This window comes from Copadichromis virginalis, linkage group LG18 (genome assembly GCF_057382275.1).
Source record: "Copadichromis virginalis isolate Kocher_CV1m ecotype Utaka linkage group LG18, C_Virginalis_male_GT1.1, whole genome shotgun sequence".
In the NCBI taxonomy this organism is placed as follows: domain Eukaryota; kingdom Metazoa; phylum Chordata; class Actinopteri; order Cichliformes; family Cichlidae; genus Copadichromis; species Copadichromis virginalis.
Window position 1 is genome coordinate 7,845,916 of NC_140635.1, and position 24,764 is coordinate 7,870,679.

Genomic DNA, 24,764 nt, shown 5'->3' on the forward strand with positions numbered 1-24,764 from the left:
TTCAAAACTCATGAAAGCTTGCAGATAATTGTTAGAGAAAGTATCTTTCTAGTTTGATCTCCCTGCAAGTAACTTAACAAATTCTGCTTCCTGTTGCATCCCACAGGGCTGTTGTGATTATTTCAAAAATAGGGGGGGTTGTAAAGCACATGCACCCTGTGGGATTTCTTTTTCCTGTTCTTCGCTTTTTATGTAATTTACTATGCAGTAGTCTGACACAGCAGTGCTCTCATCCCGGGAGTATTAAACAATATATCTGCTTCTCTGAGGAGTCTGCTACACAGCTTACCCAGCAGTCTTGCCTGATGTTTAAATATAAGGTTGAGTACACGAGGGGGATATCGCTACAGGGATCTGTGTTGGATACTTTTTTCCCTAAATTATTCAAGCAAAGTGTGTTGCAGCCGGTGTTGTGGAGGCTCGGTGTCAGGGGTTCAGTGTGTCAGATGGCACAGCGGGCTGGCAGACCAGCGCACGTGGCGCTCCAGAGGAGATCAGGGTGGCAGGAAGGAGGAGAGAGGAGGTGGGGGTTGCTGTCACTTCAAAGTCTGTGCTCTGCTCAGCTGGAGTGCTTGGTTATGTAACAGTCATATTATCATAAGAGGTAGGCCAAGGCCTGCTGCGTGCCAGCCGCTCTGTGTTGGGAGCTGTCTGTTATGAATTCTGCGTCAGACTTTAGATGGAAATGTATTTTGAGTTGTTGTTGTTGTAGTTTCTGCTGCTGGTGTGTATTTTTAGCTTTTGTAAGAGCACATATTATTTGTTTTACCTCCACGCTCATTAATTTGCACAGGGATGCTTGGTCCCTTTTTCTCTTTTTCCTCCCTTAGCGATGTGCTTGACCCAGTGAAAGCAAAAACTGCATTTATTTTCTGCAGTCTGAAAGTGTTCAGAGAAAGCATCAGCTTTGCATGTTTCACTCAGGACTATTTAAGCCAGACTATGCAGTGCTGGGTAGTCTGACACTCTGCTAATAGAAAGATTTCTGAAACGAGCAGGGAGACGCTGCATAGTATGTTCAGCATAGCCAGATTTTCTCTGCCTCCACGTGGGCCTCTTGGAGGGTAGCGACAATTTGTTACCCGAAATCACCGTTGGATGCACAAAACTTAATTTTACGCTTGAGTAAATTCAATGCTCAATACAAACAAGTTGTTTAAAAATTCAGTCCTGGTTATTTTTCTTCTGGACAGCACCAAAATTATTCTGCTGTGAGGGTGGAAAAAAACCAACTCTGTTAATTATCCTGACTCAACAAAGCCTAAAAGCCCAGTCGCAGGTGACGGGCATCACAGCAGTAACTGATATCAACTTTCTCTGTTAACCCAGGCTGTTTGCTCCAGGCTCTTTGCACACACTCATAAAAGCGAGTGGTTGATGCATCATTTGCTGCTGCTTCTGCACAGTCGGGCACCGTCAAGTGAACAGGTTGTGGAGGTTATAAAGATCAGTCTATAAGAAAAATGACATTAAAGCAGTGTTGCAGAAAATGATTGATATTGTAAATTTATCAAGCTACAGCTTCCCATTTATTGCACCTTCCACCCCTCTCTTGTACATTAGAGCGTTGAGACTTTGTACATTTAAAACATGAGTGCATCGGGATTGACTCGGTCTCATAGCTCAGTGGAAGTGGTGTGGAAATCGCTCTAGGTTGTAGCCAGTGAAATTGTTTCCACAGATTCAATATTCGTGGTGATAAATGACCTTGAAATAGACGAAGCATTCATCTTTTTTATTAGCTGCATTTCCAGCAGGAAAACATACCAGGTAGCAGATAGGATCAAGCATTAAAAAATTTTTCCTGTGCTGCTTCCTTCAGTGAGGCTGTTCAATGTATGGCTCAACAGTTTAAATTTATACAATTCTGAGCAGAGACTGTACCTCACTAAGAGTATACTGAAAATGAATTGGTATACGTTTAGTGAAATCTGGCACATCAGGAAGGTTTTAAACTGAATTGTCAACTTTCCTTTACTTTGCACCAGCTCGTAACTTCAGCAAAAGTTAAGAGAGCTGAACTCATGGCATTGAGAACTCACAACTTTGCGCTTCCATGTCCATCTTTCTGCTCAGCTTGGGCAACAGGACACCTCGTAACGCTTGTAACCCTGCTTGGCACACGAATAGTCAACGCTTTCAACCGTCGTATCTCTGTCCAACAGGCCGGTCTCTGCGTGTTTGTGTATTTCTGGTAGCGTAGATCTACCAAAGAGCTGTCACTGCTGAAATTCCCTCAGCACATGTAGCGTGTTTGTTTTGGAGCCAGACACTTTGTCTCGTGTTTACGTTTGGGTGAAAGTGAGGTCAGTGTCTGCAGCCCTGCTGGGAACCCACAGGCATCTGTTTTTGCCTCTTTTCCAGACACGCTTCTTGTACATACACACAGCCACATGCTCTGGCGGGACACCAGGTTTTTTCTTTTTTGTTGCTTGTGACCTTGCTGGGTGGGAAAGTGGGGCATGTCACCTGTCCAAAGTCTCTGCTGGCTCCACGATGTCAACTAGATAGCTTCCTGCGTCAGCTGTTTCACTTTCCGTTTGACTATTGACAGATTGGTTCTGGATGTGTTTGTGCACCAGGTTCCAGGAAGGGTTTTCAGGCCAGTGAGTTGGCAAGTTTGCAAGATGGGTTACAACTCCTGTGGAATTGCTCACTCTGTGACCCATTAATTAAAGAATGAGTGTGTAAACTATACATGTAAACCAGCATGATCAGTCCATGTACAGTGGCAATGAGTCTGGTTGGCGGAAATCTTTGCAGTTTCCTGTTAGTTCTGCCTTTTTCTGTTTGGTTTTCCTCCCTCTCCAGCTGAATTTAAGGGATTTTAACACTAATCACATTGTGAATGAACCAAAACATGGTTTAGATGCTGCTAAAATGTGTAGTGCTGTGCATAACATTGGTGTGACAATTTTCAGAGCATGGCTAACAGTAGCTAGCGGCTTTATTTTAACACTGCACATAACTTGTTTGTCAGCTTCTACAAGCTTTCTTGTCCGTTGGGGACAGTCAACATCTTAAGTCTGTATCTTCCCTGTTTTTCACTGTTTGTCAACCTAACCCGACCTCTGTACCTCGGGTAACACGAGCCAGGAGGTACCAGTCATTTACATCAACTAGCCCACATTCACAAACCCCCCTCGCATCTCTACTTTTCTTTATTAATGTACTTCCAAAGCAGAGCTATATGTTTACTAAGTGTAACTAAGTTAGAAAATGGTCTGTCATCATTAGATTTAAACTAACTAGCTAATTCTCTTCTAACTAAACCTTGTAACCTCTCTTTACAGATTCCTGAAAACCAAACTTCATAATAACGTCTGGGCACAGCCACACTGATCATTTTATTTGAGTAGAAAGAATTTGGATGATCTGTTGTTTTCGGTGGGGACTCATTGTAGAGCATTTGGATCTGCGAATGGCTAATGACGTCAATGGTAATCCCCGGAAGGTGACTATGCACATTTTAGACTGGGCTGGGGGTTGGTAAATTATCACAGCCTTATTAACTTATGAGGCTGCATTCAAGTTGCAAAGACTTGGATCGTCTTATAAAGCAGGCTGAATTGGAGTGAATCAAAGGTCTGGACCGAGGCAAATTCTCTCCCCATTTCTTTTAATGTGTGAAGCGGGATGGAAAGTTGCTCAGTTAATTGCTTGTTACTTTACAAACTGCCCCACAGAGTTTGAATTGACCAACTGTGGAGAAAAACCTAGGCTCGTAGCTGCTATTACTTTCCCACCTCTTTTACTCTTGGTGTTGAATATCGTTCTCTCCCACACACGCTGCATAAAACTGCTTTTGTACTGTGGCTAAGCATCCCTCAACAGCCTCTTACCAGACTGTCCCTTGCGGCTGTCCATCATGTTAAGTGGCATTTACAGTGTCTGGGACAGTAGCTGTCAGAGGCGAGACTGGAGAAGGTGGAGGAGGCCGCGGCTGGCTCAGCAGACTTGACAGTGATCGATGTGGTCATTTTAGAGGGCTATTTCTGGACTCCTCTGTGTATTTGAGGAAACGAGTGCAAGTGTGTGCGTACGAGGGCATCGGCCAATGCTCTGTATTCTGACTGTTCATCTCAATCTGACTTTATTTATTGTCAGGCAAATGACCACAGCCAGGAAAGTAAACAACCACGTTGCTTGATTAGGTTTGGCAGGCGATGTGTTTTTGCTCAAGGCTGTTTAGTCGATAAAGTTTTTCCTCATAGCAGAGGGACCCGGAAGCAGACTTGGAATAAGATGGGAACATATAAGTGTAGAAGTGCGTGGTGGCATATGTTGCATGTTTAAAAGGTGTTTGTATGGTTTCATTCATGCAGGTTGGTGCAGATCAGATGAATGACTGGCCTGTAAGACTGATACAAAGGAAATGCACAAATTAATTAGTGATTAAACTAAATTTAAAAAGGTGGAACAGAGAAATAAGAAAACATTCAAATAAACCCAGAACCATTAGAACATGGAAAGTAAAGTAAGGCAGGTATGTCACAAAATAGAATAAGTCAAGCAGTTGAGTTCTAATTGGTCAGTATAATTAGAATAATGCAGTGCTAGATGATAAAACTGAAAAACCTAAAGGTACAGTGTGTAAAACCTGACTACTAGATTTTGGTAGATTACAGTACCCCAAATTCTATTTTCTTATCCTGCCTAGTTTTAGCTACAGCGGCTGCTCTAGGACAAACTCTGGCTGTTGTTCATCTGCACTGAGTTTACCTCAACTATACCTCAACCTCGGTATTCTTTGTTTCCACATCTATTTACTCTTGAGGAGGCTGTAAAACTTTGTGAAAGAAGTCATGAGTTAAAGAGCCAATGAACAACAATACTGGGGTGAGATGAGGATATCCTGGTCTTTTCTGCTTGCCAGTGCTGCTGTTAGTGACATTTTTGAAGTGGTTCTAACACTGTTGGACATGGAGCACTTAACTCTTAAATGATTTGAGAATGTTAATTAAACGGTTTCTCAGAGTGTGGTTTTTAGGATACACAAGGCTAATACTAGCTGGTGTGATGTTAGCTTATAACTATCTTGCAACAATATGAGGAATAAACATCAAGTTGTGGACTTTTTTATTTTTTTATTAGAACCAGTTTAAGAGATGTGGCTTGAGGTGAGAACGAAAAGGTGGAAATAAAGTAGAAGAAAGATCTAACAAAGACATGATGAAAATGTTATTTGGGCATATATAGTTTGAAAGAGCTCTTTGTGATCTTTAAATTAAAGATAACTTATAAGGCAAACAGTTTGTGGTGGCTCTCCAGTCAAATGCATAACAAGATTAGCCACGAAAAGCTTGCTAGCAGACAATATTACACACTGTTAGTGTACATTAGAGGTTATTTAATAGAAATGTTACAGTTTTGATCATTTTTAAAAACTAAAATGGAATGAAACTTAATATTGAAATGCACAAAGTAAATAAGTAATGTCTTTCAAGTATACTCCAGTCAGGTTGGGTTATGTTTGCAGGGCACCATGGAGAGGCTATTAGGAAAGAGGGGGGGGGGAGAGAATCTGCATTCTCAGAACAGATCGCAGCACCACATGGCAACGATAAATGTAAAAGACAACCGCTCGCCTCGGGTGTACTAAACAGACTGTGCATGATATTGTCAGGCCCAAAAAGTGCAAATGGTGGTGATGAACACTGCTCTGGGACACCATAAAGTAGATTTAGGACTGTAGACCGAAAGTTTTGCGGATGACAGCACAAACTTATAAATTGAAGGTCAGACTTTGTCAAATTTGCTTTCCTAACAGTTTTTATATTGTTTTTCTTGTGACTTGCTGTTTACAGGTAACAGGTATGAGTAATCATTCATTATAATTATATTTATTTGGAATACAAATGTTTGTTTAATTGGTAAAAACAGATGTTGATTAAAACCTGTGAAAAAGCAGGCACTGTGGATACTCCCTTGAAAATTCACCAAAATTATGTTTTTCATGAAATAAAATCACCTTAATCTCTGTTTATTTCCTTTTATTTCCACTGGTAGTTTCTGACTGGATAGTTCTGAAAAGCATCTCTAAAGTAATTAGTTTTGTTATGATGGTTAGTCCACATTTTGCAGTTTTGTCTCGTAGATGATCCTCATCTGATTGCATTTGTTATATATAATAAATGACTGCAGACCATATGAGATTGTATACATTGTCCTCAATGTGGTAGAGCAGCAATGTTTCAAGGTCTCTGTAAGAGTGAATAACAGTAAAATCTCTGGTGTGTTGAAATGGCAGCTTGGTGTTGTAAAGAGAAAATTGATCTTTTTTTGCTTGTTTTGCCTCTTTCAGAAGACCAAGTTCAGAAGTTACATTTCTCATGTTAATGTTTCGATCACTTAACTACTGCACATGTTGCAGGGTCTCTACTTCTGTGTGCCAAGCTTGGTGGTGCATCACACTGATCCTTTTTAACACTGGGAAATGTGTTATGTCAGCTAAGCTGGAAAAATGGGATTTGTTATGCTTTTGAATGGTGGATGCTCATATATTATATTATATTATATTATTAAATATATTAAGCTAATCTTTCAAGTAATGCACTCAGCATATGTGCAGTATTTTCTACTCTCATCTGCTTCAGTCTATCAGACAAGTTGTGAGGAACTAATATGACCTGGTACATGTTTGGCAAATGGAAGCATGTAAAATGCAAACACATCCGGTGACTAAAGAAGCAGCAGTGGCTCCACCGTTATCTGCACAGCTGATGTTTTTTGAAGGGGGGCACTAGGTGTCCAATTGGCTGAGTCTGAATGTAGCCGTTCAGTACTTCCTCCTCATAATTTGTTTATGGATTATCTGGGTTTTTCCTGCAGAGAGGAAGTTTTGCCTTTTTCCCCCAAGAGGCTTGAACCAGAGCTAAAGGACAGTTGTCAGCATTGGAGTTTGAGTTAGTCAAGCATGAGCATCTTTCTTCTCAAATGATCAGAACCAAAAACAAAGTGTTAAAATGCAGAAAAACAGATAAAATAAAAACCTTTTTAAGCCGGGTTCATTTACTCAAATAAATTTAACTATTATGTAAATGACCAGAATTACAAATACCAAAGCATCATTTAAAGTAGCCCAGCCCTTCATTGTCTTCATGAACATTTTTTTGTGCAGTCACGTAAAAACAAATGCACTTGTGGTAGCATGTTATCACAGATTTGGTGCATTTATTCCTTCCCAAAGCCCATCTAAGCTAGGATAAATGTGATTATACAACGGTAACGGACTTATTAGGGATTTTTTTTTTGCAACAGACAAAGTTCAGTTGCTTTGAATAACGGACCAGTTACTGACTCATTCACTTACTTTATCAACCTTCTCTGGCTATTAATACTCCCCCCCCCCCCCCCCCCCCAAAAACTACTCTTGTATGTCTGACAGCCGTGGGGAAAACGATATACACACCCTCTCTCCGGAGAGCTGTTGTACGAGGCCAGCAGCACGTTGCCTTGTTGACAAAATGCCTGCCAGTGGCTTGGTGCCCGGCTCTGGGCCAAAGGCTCTGCAGCTCTGACTCTTCAGACAAACAGCCCGCCAACAAACCAGTTAGTCAGTCCTGCAGCCTATCTGCCTGCCTTCCTGCTTTCCGCCTTATTCCCTCAGCAAGCTTGCAATCTTGGCAGCAGTAGGCTTCCATCTCTTATTTACCTGCCATGAGGCAAAAAATGTTGTTAGCCTCCATTTCTGCTCTCAAGATAATGATTGGATCGTTTAGCTAAAACTTGTACTTCTAGAGCCAAATTGTTATTTCTTGTTTTTATTAGGATCCAAACTACATATGTGTTTTATATGTTTGAATTTTTGTTTTTGGTTAAATTTAGTTTGAATTAGTTTCCAGTGTGAGTTTCATTGTTTATTTTCATTTTAATTTGTGCAGAGCGTATTTCTCTAAGTCCATATTACAATAAAGGCTTGTAGTAGCAGTCAAGTTTGAAAAAACAAAAGCACCAAAACAAATCCTTTGTGAGGAGTTGTCTTCAGTTCTTTTCACATAATGTTTGGCTAGTGATTTAAAGACACACAGGTAATAATAATCATTTAAACTTATTTGGTGACCTGTTTTTTCCTGATGCATTTCACTTCACTACTAACTGTTGCCAATGTTTTTAAACTGGCTTGCATTTTGAATGTATGTAAAACATATTCATCACTGAATAAGCTGTACTCGTTCAGTGGAGCTGACATCAAACTAAAAATAAACAGGAAATGTCTTTAGTCTTTGATCAACTTTTCCAACAAAGTAAGCATGAGCAGGCACTGATGGTTATGTTGATACTGAGCTGTGTACAAGACTGACAGTTAGCTGTGTTCAAGAAGTGTTTGTTTTGTCATTTTTGGAGCTTGTGCATGTCTGGTTTCCTCCTGGAACTCAGTTTGCAGGGTTACAAGTTCTTTACAGTCACCCCAGCTTTCAGCTTTTCTAGATATCGCCTGATAGAAGTGCGTTTTAGAATTAAACCAGTTCATTTGGATGTTGGTCGAACTTTAACCTGTCAGTTCCCAAGTACAAAGACTGTGCCAGTAGCTGGGGTTGGCTTACTCTCGTGCATAACCTGCTAGCCCAAACCATACCACACTGAGAATTTCCAGTAATGCCTGCATGCAAGAGAATATTACTGCAGTTGTCCAAATTCATGTGTATTTTTAATGTGGTCTTGGGGTGTCTTAATTACAGAAAAAAATTGCAATTATTTTGGTCTGGATACTTTTATTTAAGCAGATTTCCTTGGCTTTACTTTCCCCTCCATTTGAATCATAAGGGTGAATTCAAATTAACAGAATCTCCAAGTCTGGAAAGTTTGTTTTGGACTTGGGTCAAAAGTAAAGGACGTGTTTAAAGGGAAAACAAGACAATTATTGCAAGTGTTATGGCACAGTGATAGTTTTGATTATCTTGTTTTTGCTATTCCCATGAAGACTAAATGTAATTTCAATTAAAATTTGATTGCACAGCTCTGTGTGTAAAGGATATCACATTTTATTTTAAGTAATACACGCACTGGTCGCAAGTTTGTTGTTCAATATTTTTCGTGCTTAGCTTTGAATGATGTATACAAATAAGTATTTAAGAGTATTTATGGAGGGATCTGTTGGTTAAAATATGCTTGAATGAGATGATCGACTGAAGTTGTTTCCCTTGTATTTGACAATCCCTGGACAAGCAAGGTCAGGTTATAATTATGCATATGAGAGTATTACGTGACCATACTATCGCTTGACCCATACCAATGTTGATATTTTTAAAATGTAAATAGTCTAATTTCTATGAACAACTTCTGCATCTAAATTCTGTAGGCATTAGATGAGATGTTTAGTTCTTTCCATTTGAGTCTGGTACTGGCCATCACATTAGGAGTTTGCAAACAGAAGCAGAAATTCTTGCCTGAATATCTGCTGGCTATATCAGAATTTTTAAAGTTAGGTTAAGTATCACAGAAGCTGAAGTCTGATTAGACGCAATCCACTGGGTATGGATTTCTATTCTATAGTTAATTTAATACTGTGTGTTTGCCTAGCAAGGTACAAGCAAATTAACTCGTTGCCAAATCTGGCACAAAGCATTCTTTCTGCTGACGTCATGAGTTTTGTTTTTGTTTTTTAAATTAACCTAATATTTTATTTTATCATCGTCAAAGCATTCTAAGAATGAAATTTTACAGTTAAAACAAAAACAAAACTTTAAAATGTCCTTAAACCCAACTCGACATGTCTGTCCTTCAGCTCGGCGATCATATCGGTTGATAGTTGTTTTTGACAATGTTTACAAAGCATCAGCATTGATATTCTGTCTCTTGCCTTCATATCAGCCTGCTGATTTCAAGAAAAGTACTTTGCTATGTTTTGTTTTGAAGAGGACATCATCCTCACCTCGTCTCCGTGTTTCTTTTAGGAACACCATCTCCAGCGGGCCATCTCGGCACAGCAGGTCTATGGCGAGAAGCGGGACAACATGGTCATCCCAGTACCGGAGGCGGAGAGCAACATCACCTATTACGATTCCCTCTACCCTGGAGACTTCAAGATGCCAAAGCAGCTAATTCACATACAGCGTAAGTGGGCTTCTCTAATGGAAAGTTTGTGATGCAGAAAGCAGAGAAAATGAGTGTGATGTAGCAGATTAGGGGCCCCAGTTGTTTTCATTAGCCTATAATGGCGTTCCCTTCATTTATTTCAAATGTGTTAAATGACACGTGGGGGCTTGCTGAGCAAAGATTATACGCTGCAATGAGTTGAACACTTCACATCAGTGTTACTTGCTTTTCTAATTTGAAAATTGTCACTCATGTTATTAGATTTACTTTCCCCTCAGCTCTGTAGCCCTAGAGTTTTTCCAAGAAGCAAGGGGGGAAAGGTGACCTGAACTGACATTTAAATATATCCTGTATTGAAAGCAAGCCACTTAATAAAGTAGAAAGTTGGCTGCTACTTAGAGTGTAAAATCCCAGCCAGTTTAGGTGATTGAGATCTTTTATCATTTTTATTGGCATTAAGCTTTGTTAACTTGAAGTTGTCATGTTTTTCTATATAACTCGAGATTGCCTGTTCCAGTAGTGAAATTGGAGGAAATTATGTTGCTACATGGCTTCGTTTAGTAACCATGGCTGCGTCACAAGTGGTTTGCTGTGATTGTTTCTCAAAAGAAAGGCAATTTGCTGTACCTGAAACATACAATGTTATCAAATGACATGTTTTGTCTAGTTAGAGAAAACCTTGAAATTAGTCTGAGGCTTGGATGGGTTGAAACAAGTAGAAAACCCAGTTTGCATCAGTCTTAGTCTTGAAAGTTTAGTGTTTATACAAAAGTATCTAAAATTCTACAAAAGCAGGCCTGCCATTTTCCATGCATATAAAAACCTTTTATATATTTAAGTCAGTGGTGTGAAAAGATGCTGAATGTTAAAAATGTTCAAATTAATGGCCCTGGCTGGTGAAAGTGAATTTGCCTTTTTACTCTTCAATAACCATCTAGCCCATCTATTGTGCTTAATTGGCATCTCAAGATGAAAGTGAATTGGTGTAATTAAATCTGAAGTGAGGGTTTCATTTTAAAGCTGAAACTGCAAATACTTTGATCTACACATTTTGTTCTGCAGGTATAAGTTCAGTTAGCATAGATGTTTTAATTTGATTTTGGCGGATGCGCCTGCATAAATGCTGCTGGCTGTGAGGTCTCAGGCAAAATAAATGTGGTTATTTGAACGTCTGAGATGAGACTCCTTGGCTTTAAACAAACTACAAGAATGCAAAAAATTCGCTTCAGATTCTGTTGTTAATGAACTCAAAATGACTTTTTTTGTATTCATTTTCTTTGTGAAGCTGTGGTGCATTTGTGGCCCTCCTGAGAGCCCAGAATTAGATCAGTAAGATCAAGCTAGGGTGTCAACCATGTGGCTTAGCCTGCTAAAGGATTCAGTCCAGACCACTTCAAGGCTTACCAGTAACATCAATAATCGTTTTTCCAGTAACATCCCTGGTAAGATGTTTGAATTGCTACATACTTACCTGGGAAGTTACTTTTCGTGTGTGTGTGTCTGTCTGGTGACTCAAACAGGCTAACAATAAACAGACTTCCATGTTTCAATGCAGCTAGCCAAACAAGGAAGAACCACTTTCTGCTGTTCTGTAATGGCACAAGATTGTGCTTAACATGTTTAAAAACCTTTAAGCATTTCTTAAAAGCTTTACAGACAATGTTAAATCAGTGTCTGTTTTTAGGAGCAGGGATCCATGGTGTAACTTAGACTTTATACATGCAGTGTTTCATGTCCACTTTAAGTGGTACACGGGTATCTTTCTGCTTTGGCTCTCAATTGGTCAGGGCGTTGCTTCGATGCAGGTTTTCGAAGCAGTTTTATGGCCGCCTCGGATTAAAAATGGTTTACTGTCATAAACGCACATTTTGGACAAAAGCAATGTTTATGGTTACTTAAGGTCATTGGTTGATGCCTGCATCCTGTACATCAGGGCGGTTCAGATGCCACATGGCTTTAGGGTTGCATCCTCGTAGTGCTTTCTGAATGGAAACTGCTTCGGTGATACTGATGTTTAAATGGCATATAACAGATTGGCCTAAAAATTTGAGGTGGGAAAAGGGAGCAGTAGGCGTAACGCACTGTGTCAACACTCTACAACAAACATCCAGATAATCTTTACTGTTCATTGGTTCCACTCGGTCTCCAGACAGCCCTTCCTTCCAGTTGTCTGAAATGGCAAATCTGGTGTAATTAAGCCTGATAATCATCCAGTGCATCCCCAGCCTTCATGTCCAACAGCTGCTGAACACTCATTTATTCTCGTTAACGCTTTAATTTTGGATTATATATTTTATGCAGCAGGTGTTTTGTTGCTGCTTGGGCCATAATAATAATTGGTTATATTCCCCTGTACAAAACTCTTTTTTTTTTTCAGCATTAGAATAAACAGTAAGAATTGTTTGGAATCCAAACAGATGCTGAACCAAATGAGTGGAATGAGTCCATGTTACCTGCATCTTGTCTGTATGTTTTAGTGAGACCAAAGCAAGCTTGTGTGAACTTGTCCAGAAACAATCTAAATGCTTTGTATCGTTCCTTGTAGTTAAATAAAAATAAACGTATTTATTTATTTGTTGCCTCCCTCATGCAGCTTTCAGCTTGGACACAGAGCAGCCGGATTATGACCTGGACTCAGATGATGAGGCCTTTGTCAACAAGCTGAAAAAGAAGATGGAGATCAGCTACCTGCAGTTTGAGGAAATGATTGACCGGCTGGAGAAAGGCAGTGGACAGCAGGTTAGAAGTGTAAAAAATGTTTTGCAGACAAATTCATCAGGTTTGTTCCAAAGTGAGATTCACCGATTAAAGAATTTTTTAAGACTGCATTAGTTACTAACACTGACTTGAAGCCACTGATGGCAGGCAGTGTCAGATTTGTCACCCTCACTGCTCTCTAACGTGATTGTATTTATCTCCTTTGTTGCCCTCGCAGGCTGTGAGTCTTCCTGAGGCCAAACTGCTGCTGAAAGAGGATGATGAGCTCATTAAAGAGGTCTTTGACTACTGGAGCCGCAAGAGGAAAAACAGCAAAGCCAACTCCCTCATCCCCACCGTCAAGCAGGAGAAACGGGACGGCTCAAGCACCAGTGACCCTTACGTGGCCTTCCGACGACGCACTGAGAAGATGCAAACTAGGAAGGTTGGTGCTCTCAATTACTGTTGCTAATTTTTAGTTCTGCATTTCTGCAGTCCTATACAATCAGTGTTGCTTTTGGGGATTGTTTTTATTTCTTATCCCTGTTTATTGTAAATTTCGCTTCACATCTTAGAACCGTAAAAACGACGAGGCCTCGTACGAGAAGATGCTGAAGCTTCGCAGAGATCTCAGCCGAGCCGTCACAATCCTGGAAATGATCAAGAGGAGGGAGAAGAGCAAGCGAGAGCTACTGCACCTCACACTGGAGATTTTTGAGAAGAGGTAAGCCAGTCTCGAAGTTGCACCCACAGGACGTTGCTACATAAGTTAAAGCACCTTGATAGCAGATTCTTATTCACTTGTTACTACTTTTTTTTTTTTTTTTTTGTGGACTTGTGCCAAATTAAACGACTTTGAAATGCCTCACCTTTAGATTTATGGAGTTATCCTCTCCTTTTCATCCAGAAATGTCATGTCAGACTTTGGTGGTGAGGTTATGGCAGAAGTTCTGGCTGAAAGGGCACTGGTGAGACCACAAATCATCCCCCTGGTCCCACTCACCAACCAGTACCGACACCAGGACCATATGGACCTCAAGGACTACAAGTCTAAGGTGAGCCCGTAGGAAAAAATTTGTCTTACAAAAAAGACAAAGGGGGGAAAAAAAACATCTGATGAATTAGTTAAAGTTGCTTATATCCAGAATTGAAGGGTCAGTGGCATTGTTGCAAGTCGTGTTTTTAAACCACTGACCTGCTTAAAATGCAACCAAGAAGGAAAATGAAAATGGTGGTATGAAAAGTTAATATAATGAGTCTTTTAAGAGGAACACTGCGCAAGATAAAAGGCTGCCCTTGGGCTGCGGTCTCTAAAGGTGTACTTTAAAGTGCCTCTGCAGTGTCATTAAGTTTGGCCGCTCTCCCTCTTGTAGCCTGAGAAGACAGAAGTTCCCCGGCAGAAAAGGAAGTATGAGAAGAAGCCGAAGGTGCTGCCACCATCATCAGGCACACCCCACCATACAGGTCCGGTTGTCTTCAACGCCAAGGACCTAAACCAGTACGACTTCCCCAGCTCGGATGATGAGCCCTTTTCCCAGGTACCTGCACGCTTAAGCAAATGCGTTCATTCATGTAAAGCCAAGCATGTTACGCAGATCAAGCTTGGGACTTTTTCCTCAGAGGAATTCTTTACACAACATTTTTTTTCCCTGTAGTTTGACTTTTTGCATGGTGCCACTGGGTTATTTCCAGTTTGCATGGTTTTGAAATAGTATTATTATTATTTTTTTTTTTTTTTACAAAGTGGCAGCAGCTGTTATGCTGCGATAAGGTTCATTAGCTACAAAGCCAAAAGAACAGGTAAGGTTTTTACACAGCAGGAAGAATTGGGGGGGGCACCTGTCTGTATTAAGCTTTTATTTTCTTTATTTTCTTTATTTTCTTTTTCTTCCTCTACCTGAAAACTGATCAGATACCAGAAAATATGTTTTTCTGGCTGCATATTGTTTGGTGCTTAATAGAAAAAATCGATAGGGAGTTGTGTAGGTACAGAACCCAAAGGATGCTAAAGAGGGCTATGATTTAAATCAAAGATTTATATACTTGAAAATTATTTTTAGGATCTAAACTCAAACTGAAAGATTTGAATCACTGCCAGGCAATTGCTTCACTGTAGGACCTGCAGGGTCACTGGGGGCTGGAGCCTATTGCTGCTGTCATAGGCACAGCCAGACTCATTTTATAATCATTGAAAGGGGAGGAAAAAATATCAGGGTAAACCTGCATAAAAGCTGTTTCAGTACTCAGTTCAGCTTGAGTGAATCTGGGCTTTAATTTAAAAAACAGAAGTCCTTAGGGAATAAAACTCGAAAGGATTCTCATTGGCTGCCTGCAGTTCCCTCTGTTTCCAGATCAGTGTCTCTCACCTGGTCCATTTTGGGTAGTGTGTGACAGTTTGCAGCCAGTTTTGTCTTTTTGCTTGCCCTTTGGCTACTGTGTAGGCCTCCTGAGGGAGTGGAGGTGTGCTGCCGCCTGGGCCCTCATCATACACTTCTGCACTCGCAGACATGCTGTGACAGAGAAAGTCAAACTCCAAGTCGGGTCCTTGCTTTGTACTAGATGACCTCGTTCTCCTCCACCTTTATTTTTTCCATTTGTTTTTCATTTTAAAGTTTGAGGAAGTACTCTGTGAAAAGATGTTACATTTTGCCCCAATCTATTGAGTTTGGGGCAAAATGAGACTACAGAAATAATCCTCCACTCTCAGAAAATTGATTTATTCACTGTTTAAAAAAAACTTTTGTTTTTTTGTTTTGTTTTGGAGTTTTTTTGAATAGTGTAAAAAGACATCATCTGTCTTCTGTTGCTTAATTATGAAGTACAACACATACTGGAAACTGTTCCCTCTTGTCTGTGCAGCCACTTGGCTGTGCACTACGGCCTCTTCTTGTCTCCACTACCGCTGCTAAACTCTGCCCTTTGTCTTCAACAATCTTCTCAAAATTGCCAAACCATGTTTTATTTAAAAAAAAAAAAAAAAAAAAAAATTAACAAAGGCTTCTGGCTTCAGTACTATAACTTCTGCTCTTCAGCTGACCTTACGCTGACCTCTGACATCTCTCATCCACAGCTGCACTCAGGCTCATCAGAAGCAGAGGAGGAGAACGACCCAGATGGTGCCTATGCCTTTCGCAGGAAGGCAGGCTGCCAGTACTATGCTGTAAGGAACATTACCTTTTGTTCCTTAGAATACCTTAGTTGTCTGTAAGGAATAATGAAAATTAGTATTACATGTTTAAGGAAACCCTCACTATGTTGTAAACATAACTTGAACAATGCTATCCAGTACTGAAGTCAATACATTGGGGCATGTAGTTCACTGATGAGATTGCAGATTGATTCTAAACTGCACAGGTCAGATGTATTGAACCCAGAGACCTGCAAGAATGAGTGGAAAAGGTGAACTTAAGTGTCCTGTCTGTCTTCGTAGGCTCGTCAAGATCGGGTGGGTAGCTGGCCGTGGTGTGGACAATGGGAGGGTGGTTTGGCAGAAGCTCGCTTTCGCTACAGTCTCACCACAGTCACCATGCCACGACGATGCCTGGGCATGGCTCGACGGCGCGTGGGACGAGGCGGCAGGTGAGTTCACTTACTGCAAAGTGCTGGCATTTGAATCCAGCTTTACATTCTGTGCTTGTCTGTCTCATCTGTGTAGATATCTACAAAGCAAAATCAGCTAAACTTATCACTTTTAGTTGTTAAACCCTTTTCTCCCTCTTTTTCTCTCAGGGTGTTGCTGGACAGAGCATACACAGACTTTGACAACATTTTCCATGGACTGGATCCAGACATGCTTGACCTGCCTGTTCCTCAATCTCCTCCTCCTCCTCCTTCTCCTACTCCTGCAACTACTTCACGCGCACCGGCCACCGACAAGTTTGCCAGTACCTCAGAAACAAATACCTCGGAAAGAAGTTCCTCCTTCAGTTCCTCTCTTTCCCCATCCTCCCCCACTTCCACGGACCTCAGTCAGATACTGTTGAATATAAAGTCGTGCCGATGGAGGCACTTTAGACCACGGACACTACCACTACATGAGCTGGACAATGCCCACCCTCTATTCAGGAGGCTGAGCCGAAGCCTGAAGCGCCCACTCTCGGCCTCCACCACCGGAGGGCAACCCTTTGGCTCCCAACGTCCAGGGAGGGTTGTCCCTGCACCCACACCCGTTGCTGGTAGGTGGCTTATCTGACTGTAGACAGACACTGTTGTGTTCTCTTTGGGCTGTGTTGGTTTCATAACTTATACCCATGGAGACGGTAAGATACCAGCTAGTTAGTGTTAGATATTGTTAGCTATATAGTGGTTTGTTTGTAATTGGCAGTTTTTCATCAAGCAGTATAAAGATGGCTCTCGGTCTGGAAAGTAAAGCAAAGGTGACATGTCCTTTTAATCCCTCTGTGGTTTCAAGAATTCCACTTGTATAAAACTCTCAGCTGCTCGAGCTCAGGATGCAATTTTTCTCCCATATTTTTATTTATTGTGGCGGGTTTTGCTGTCAGGGCTGGGCTAGGTATATGTCAGGGCGAAAAGGAAGCAAAGCCAGACTTAATAAGGTCTGCACAAACTAAATGGTAGTCCTCAGTAGTTTTGGCATGTCAGTGCTTGAACTAGCTCTCATCCTATTGCATTTTCAGGATAGCATGGTCCTCAAGTTGAGAGCGGAACAAAGACTGTCTTCCAATTTGCAATCCAAAGCAATGGAGTTGGGAGTAGGCCAGCAGGAAGGTTCTCGTTACTAATGACTAAACATTTAAAGTAAGAGCACTTTCAGTGGTATGACAGTCATGGATGCCGTTCGCTTGGAGAGTTTGAAAAAGTAACGGTGACAAAGTGAGTCGCCAGCTGGCTTGTTCAGGACACATGTCCAAGTGTGGTTGATTTTTAATCGAATGTTTGCAGCTTTTAATTTCCTAGATTTTCATCAGAATTCCTTGTTTTGTGGCTGTGCTAAAATAGCAAGAATTTCTATATATTTTATTTTTTTGTTTATTTAGAACAGCTGTTGCTCTGGGGGTAACACTGTATGAATACAATCTACCTTTCATTCCTTAAGGTGTCAGTTAAAGCAGGATTTCATAAGTGAATTCATGACATGCATGGATTTGACGAAGAGACGAAATGCCACAGGTCCCCGGTGGTTTTACTGTGAGGGCAGTCAGGCGGCGGGTGTCTTAATATTGCTGCAACTTGTTTTGATGTGCATGAAAAAACAAGCTGCTTATTGATTTTTCCAGAAAAGGTTCAGTGAGAATCTGAAAGACTGATATAATTAACATGGATCTTTCAAGAAACTCTACTAATATGTATTGTGTATGAGCAAATGTGACAGCTGCACTTGTTGTTTAAGTAGTTGATTTTTGATTAAATTACACGGTGTTGGAGTTCAAGAAATAAAAATGACACGTCCTCCAGATGGAGGTAATGCCACAGGACGAGCTGTGACTTGGAGATGTACGCAGATTGTGGATCTTATGAAACTGAGAAGTGAAAAGCACACAGGGAATGGATACATCAATAATGCACTGATGCACATAATGCCTTTAAAACATGAGATGAGAACTTTTCAGTTCAAACACTAATGAAGAAGAACTTATGGCCATGTTATCTACAGCTAAAAAACTTTGATTCAAATACTAGGGTGGATGAAATATCCACAAAAACATGTTCAGGTTTTCTTTGGCTCTACAACACCTAAAATGTCAGATATGACTGGTTTCATGAAGGAGTTTGACATTGACTCAGGCTTTCTATTTCAGAAACTGCACGTTTGCTTAGAGGCATATTTTACTCTTCACCTTAAAACGGAATGATTTCCCCTGGTGTATTTAATTTGCAATGCCAATCCTATTGATGCCATTAATATCTAACTTAATCAGTTTAAATCTATTAATCAGCTGTCCTGTAGCTGTAGATATGGATATCACTTCAGATTAAATACTGACTTGAGTTTTGCCACTAATAACATCCTATAAATAGACTAATTTGATCCAATGCAAATGGGCTTGGCAGCTAATTAGGACCAAGTATGAAAACGTATTCATGCATTTATTGGGTGCACATTTTATGCTGTTGTGCCTGGCAGGGCTTTATTTGCTGGCGTTCATGACATATGGCTCAACTGATACTTTTGTTTCTGTAGGGATTTAGCCTGGTTGAGACAGCCACCTGTGACATTAAGAACTCCGTCTCTAAACTTGTTAACTGTATAATCTTGCTTTGTAGTAAACCTCAGTTTTCAGGCAGGAAATCTGAGAATATATTTTCTGGAGTACCCTAAGTTTACCTGAATATGGCCAAAGCGATTTCTTTTCCTACCACATATACTCAAAACTGAAAGAATCAAAGCTGGAATGTTTTATTGTAGTACAAAAGCCACCTGGAGAGTAAATGGATGTACTCATTACCAAACATTGGTCTGACCTTTCATTAGAATGCATTGCATCACTAAAAACTCACTGGTGCCCAAAAAGTGTTAAAAATAATTCAGGAAACCATGTAGTGGTTTTGCTTTGTTCATAGTGAATTGGTTTCTGGTTCGGTCATTCATTTAGTCATGAGCACAGTTTGCAGTAAGGTCTGCAGCATAACAGTAAAATCCAAGACTGAAGATGCTCCTTCGTGACTGAAGTCTTTGGCCTTTGTTGTACTCACTGTTGTTTGCTTCCCTGCTGACTTATCAAACGAGGCATATTGAGTGGGTGTGAGTTGACAGAGTTGTTGTCTGTGTGTTGCTGTTTGATTCAGACTGTTGGAGCAGCTTACTTTTCTTTCCCAAATATGGTTTTTATTCATCCAAAAGCAGTTGAAAACAAATATTTGACCAACTTTCTATCTTCCCAAGAAGATAGAAAGTTGGTGGCAATACATTAGGCACAATGTGTCATGGACAGTGTATCTGAAAGGCTCCGTATGTATCATGTGGTGCGTATCTTGACCTGGGTTTAAGGTTTAATGCCAACCTGCCACCACTTAGCTCAAATATTCTTTGTGTCAAAAGATCTGTCTGTTTTATGATTGGGAATTTGTAACACTGGTTTTGTTTCTCTCAGCTTTCACAGTTGAACAGTACCAGCAGCATCAGGAGCAGCTGTCCCTGATGCACAAACAGCAGCTGGAGCAAGTCCAGCAACAGCAAGCCAACAGCGCCACCACTGCCAACAGCACACAGGTCAGCGTGCAGATCAACTGTACAGCAGCAGACAGTGATCTGAATTTATATATTTATATAATATATACTTTTTGATTGATCCCCCCGTAATCTTCAAATCATGTAAACTTGTTACTCTTGGTCTCCTAGCAGACCCTGGCAAATACATTGGACCAGGCCAGTGCTCAGTTTGCCGCCTCGGCCCTCGTGACCGCCGACCAACTGCTGGCTCTGAAAACCAAGGAGGAGCTAGGACCAGGAGTCAATGGCGTCCTCTCCCCCTCAGGTATAACGGCTTCCCACACAACCACTGGTTTGACCAATAGCCTCTTAGCTTTGAAGGCTCATGTTGTAATCACTATTGTCGAATTTAACAAAGGTATATTGGTATTGATGATCCCAAAATTGTTTACTTATTGATTCTAATTCTAGTTATATGTTGAAATTAAAACCAAATTGATAAATTTTTTTCATTTATTTTACAACAGCACTATTAAAATGAAAAGTCCACTTTACCAAATTGTTAAAGTACAGTGACAGTGAAGTCAAGACAAAGCAAACAAAGGGACAAAAGTAATCATAGTACTAACGCCCTCAATACTCATCAACACAAAAGAGCAGATGGCAGCACAATGAAAGTTCAACAAAACCTGCACCAGCAGCACCCCAACGACTGATGCCGCTTCACGGAGGAGTGTTTGCTAGATAACCAAGAAAAGTGACAAAAGGGAATTTAGATTTTCATTAATCTGGAGATGGAAGCGGGGCACCAAGGTGTCCTTCACAGATCAAACTCCTGCAACCTGAAGTCTGATAATCAGTGACTTTTTCTTTGAATACTGATTTGGTGAAAAGGGGAAAAAAAAAACCTCCTGCTTGTACATTTTCTTCTGCCACGCAGCAGATTAAAAACTTTTCCTTGTCAAAGTTTTTTAAATTAAAGTTTCTGTTAAGTTAGGCTTTGAAACCTGTGTGCACATCTACAGTACCTCATTTTTTAAGGATTATGATTCACACTTTGAAGGGAGGGAAAAAGCTGCTTTGAAACTTTGTGTACTCAACTTCAAATTGCTGTGCAAATTCAGTGCTTCAAATTCAGAACAGGAGCAGGTTTAAAAAAAAAAAAAAATCAGGTGATAATTAAAACTTCTTTTCCAAATCCTGTTTATTCCAACACCACCCCCATCCCACTCCACCCACTTCAGGTGTCTACAAGGGCTTGCACCTCTCGAGCACAGCGTCCCCGTCCCCTGCCACCCCGGCTCCTCCCACTGCTACAACGACACCTGCTTCGCTCCACCCCTGTACCACCACCACCAGCTCCACATCTGCTACCAGTAACAACAATGGCACCACTCACCCTGCCAACACAACTACCACTAACACCACCACTCAGGTCCTGCTGGGAAATAACAACAACCTACGGCTGAGTGTTCCCGCCACCAAGCGCATCCCCACATCCCGGACACTGAGCACCACCATGTCTACATCCGCCTTAAAGCTCGCCCACGCAGCAGCCGCCAACTGTCAGAAACCCAAGGTCACTACAGCCTCGGCCTCGCCGCTGGACATAGTGCCCAGGTAAGGAAAACTGAAAACACTCGAGGGGTGAAGTGATGTTCCAAACAGAAGGCCGTACCTAGCTGAATAGCACACAGGAAAACGTCAACATTAATCCTTTTAATTTATTACCTTTTACTCAAAGCAGCCATGTCCAACATGGAACACTCTTGAATGTGTATGTTATGAACCTACTGAGTTACCAGCAGAGTTGGCAGCTCTCAAAGTTTACATGTTCTTGTGAGCTCAGTTTGTAGTTTAGCTGTCCAGCTTTCACATTGTCTAGTCATTCTGCTCTGTGACAAACGGTTTGTCTGCTTGAGATATATTCCAGGGATGACATGTTAGACCAAAAAAGAAGAGACTTTACTTTTGTATATGAAGCATAGGACTGCTTGCTAAAAGGTTTGCTACCTGTGCCATCTTTTCATGTGTCTGATGAAAATCTGTCCAAAACCAATGTGAGAGCAGCTGTGCAAGATGTTGTCACAAAATTTATGGATGTGCGTAGTTAAGATAAAAAAACATAGTCATAAACATCTCAGTACGCATCCAATCTGAGCTCAGGACATTACTTCCCTGTCAATGTTTACCTTATAGATCCAACCTGAAAATGTCTTTGGCAGCACCTTTCACCTACATCTTACTCAAGAATAATGTGTCTAATCGCTATAAAACACTTACTTCTGGGCTTTTATTTAGAAATGTAGCACATTTAGATTTTATCTGTTGTTTTTTATAGTTTGTAGAAACATGAGTAAAGATATTGTTTGGCCTTAAATCAGGCCTGTTGTGCTTAATTTTAAGACAACTGAAGTAACAGGTTTATGCTAGCCTGTCTGTGCTAACAGTTTCCATTTTTGCCCTCAGGGAGAATCATGAACAAGACAAGCCAGCACTGAACAGTCTAACGGACAACACAGTGGCCATGGAGGTTACGTAGCCTCTCATACACCGCTCTGAGGAAACGTGACTCCATTGTTTTCTTTTTTTTGTTTTTTGTTTTTTTTTAAGGTGCTATGCATCATTCGTTAGTCATGAATGCAAGTGGTGGCGGACTGAGCACGGCAAGGCTGGGTTTCCATAGCAACAGTTTGGGACTTAATTGCAATGCTCGTCTCGTACAATTCCCCCCCATTTGTTACTGTTAATAGGAGATCTCTGTAAATTCTTAATATGGCAATTATATGTACAGTACTGCATATTTGTAATACCCCTCTCCCCACCCTTCTTGTATATAACATTACTTGAATACAGAATTGTTCATTTGTGATGTTTTGCACTCGATATTAAAAAAAAATTTCAAAATTAAAAAGAGAAAACGACAAACTGCAACTGGTGCGAGTATGGGGTGTGAAAGTTATACCACAGAAAAATGTATGTCATCACATGCATGGTGCGGAACCTGCTGTTTGATCTATTTATTGTGCCGTGTTTACAGAGGTTTTCCCCCCCCCCCACATTCATTAAATTTTTTTTTTTTTTTAAATACACTGTATCCTTCATCAGTTCCCTGTGCTGTAGTAAGTGTTTAGGTAGATTTATACAAAAAAGAAGTCCCCACTATTTTTTTTTTTTTTTTTTTCTCCTTCCTTTTTGGATGTTGTGAACATGGCCGGGGGCTCACCCGTTTTTGTTGGGTGTTCCCATGTGTCTGTTTAAATCCACGCAGACGTGTGTTTGTTAAAGATTCAGGCGCAGGGCAGTAGATGTGTATTTAGCCCTTTTCAGACGTGATGTGAAGCATTCGGCTCAATCAGTCTCTTAAATTGACGGCACTGTCGTTCAGAATTCACTCACACACATCCGGGGGGGCTGCTGTGGTTGCCACGCGTACCAAGAACTTATTACATTTGTGGTGATTAGTATTGTGTGAGGTGCAGCCCGCGCTTCTGAATGTTTCTTTGACCAAGATCTGTGGGTGCTGCTGACTGTGCTGTACCCACCTGCCCCTTGCACACAAGCCGAGGGCTTTTCTGAATCAGGAGCAGCTAAAATACATCATAGATAAATGTTTTAGTCTAGTTTCAAATCTAAATCAAAGATGAAATGTTATTGTTGTGTAACGCAGCTCAGAGACGCAGGGGAATCGCTAACAGATGCGATCTAGTGCGAGCTCATTCGTTGACGTGACTTAACGCAATCAGACGAGCTAAAGTGGCCAGTGAATGTCACTGAGACGCCAACACGTTCAGATGCCGTCAGATTAATTGAAATGTCTGAAAGGGGCTTTTGTTTGTTTGTAGGCATCAGTTTGTCAGTGGGTAAATCAGTCTCCACAAAGCTCTTCCATACATATGTTATTCCTGAGACAAGTAACAAAACAATGGGGATGAAGACTTTCCCAGAAGACTTTGCTGCTTCTGACTTATCTAAGCACTATATATTATAATTTTTTCTTTTTTTAATTAATGCTGCTTTTGTATGATTTTTGGCGTCTGGTTTCTACCAGATGGCCTTAGTAACTTTTAGTTTTCTCTAAAGGATAATCCCCCTCCCTTTACCATTTTTTTTTTTTTTTTTAAACAAATATTTTTGTATCTCCCTTCTCCTTTATTTTCCCATGAAAGACTTCATTCTTTTGTTACTTGTTCTGAAAAAAAAAAAGAAACTATAAGGGAGTAATTTAAAAAAAAATGCAGTAACTGACATTTATTATCATTCCAGCTTCTGTATAATAAGGAACATGTATCAATTGAGAGAAGAAAAAAAAGAAATGAAACAGTTTTCTCTACTTTTAAAAACTCCAGAAGGCTGAAAGGCCATGAACCACAAGTTATCGGGTGCCTTCATTTGGGAAAAAAGAAAAAAAAAAAAACTTTTAAAAAAAATCAATAAAACAAAAAAAATCACTCTCTTCTGTGAAGAGTTTGGTACTGAACAAGGCTACGTGTAGTTTTTCTTTGTCTGTACCACAAGCCCAATGCCCATTCCAATGGCCCAGTTGATTCATGATTTTTTTGTTTCCCTTTTGTTTTTGTAAACCCTTCCACCACACACACTCACACACATGGGAAAGACTTAAGAATCCTCTTGAATTGTCACAAAATGAAATAAAAATCCAGGGCATTATGTGTTTCGACCAACATGTCTCCTTTGTTTTTGTTACTTTAATGGTTTCGTTGCGTCTTTGTGTGAAGAAGCTTCAGTTTAGGAGCCAAATTTGATCTCAGGTGGGCCGGACAAGACAAACTGTGTAATCCTCCTACGTGTGAACATTTAATGAACCGTCCAATTCCTCATGCAAACTAGATGAACACCCTGAGAGAAAGAACTAAAGAGCAACCCGACTTTTTCCTTTGTTTAAAGTAGTGTAGAT

General features: G+C 40.6%; 1 protein-coding gene across 3 annotated transcripts in view; it reads left to right on the forward strand.

Annotated features, from left to right (window-relative positions):
* LOC146687178 (enhancer of polycomb homolog 1-like) overlaps nt 1–24,527 on the forward strand; it is a 35,317-nt gene extending 10,790 nt beyond the window's left edge. For 2 of the 3 annotated variants that reach the window (XM_085440512.1, XM_085440510.1), the window contains 13 exons: nt 9,897–10,056; nt 12,632–12,777; nt 12,974–13,180; nt 13,311–13,459; nt 13,643–13,790; nt 14,109–14,273; nt 15,806–15,895; nt 16,166–16,314; nt 16,465–16,910; nt 19,788–19,906; nt 20,036–20,171; nt 21,091–21,466; nt 22,316–24,527. In XM_085440512.1, the coding sequence (XP_085296638.1) occupies nt 9,957–10,056; nt 12,632–12,777; nt 12,974–13,180; nt 13,311–13,459; nt 13,643–13,790; nt 14,109–14,273; nt 15,806–15,895; nt 16,166–16,314; nt 16,465–16,910; nt 19,788–19,906; nt 20,036–20,171; nt 21,091–21,466; nt 22,316–22,388 (2,304 nt within the window). In that variant the 5' untranslated portion in view covers nt 9,897–9,956 and the 3' untranslated portion in view covers nt 22,389–24,527. The remainder of the gene's footprint in view (nt 1–9,896; nt 10,057–12,631; nt 12,778–12,973; nt 13,181–13,310; nt 13,460–13,642; nt 13,791–14,108; nt 14,274–15,805; nt 15,896–16,165; nt 16,315–16,464; nt 16,911–19,787; nt 19,907–20,035; nt 20,172–21,090; nt 21,467–22,315) is intronic. The other variant, XM_085440511.1, reaches the window with a different exon arrangement.
* The last annotated feature ends 237 nt before the right edge of the window (nt 24,528–24,764 follow it).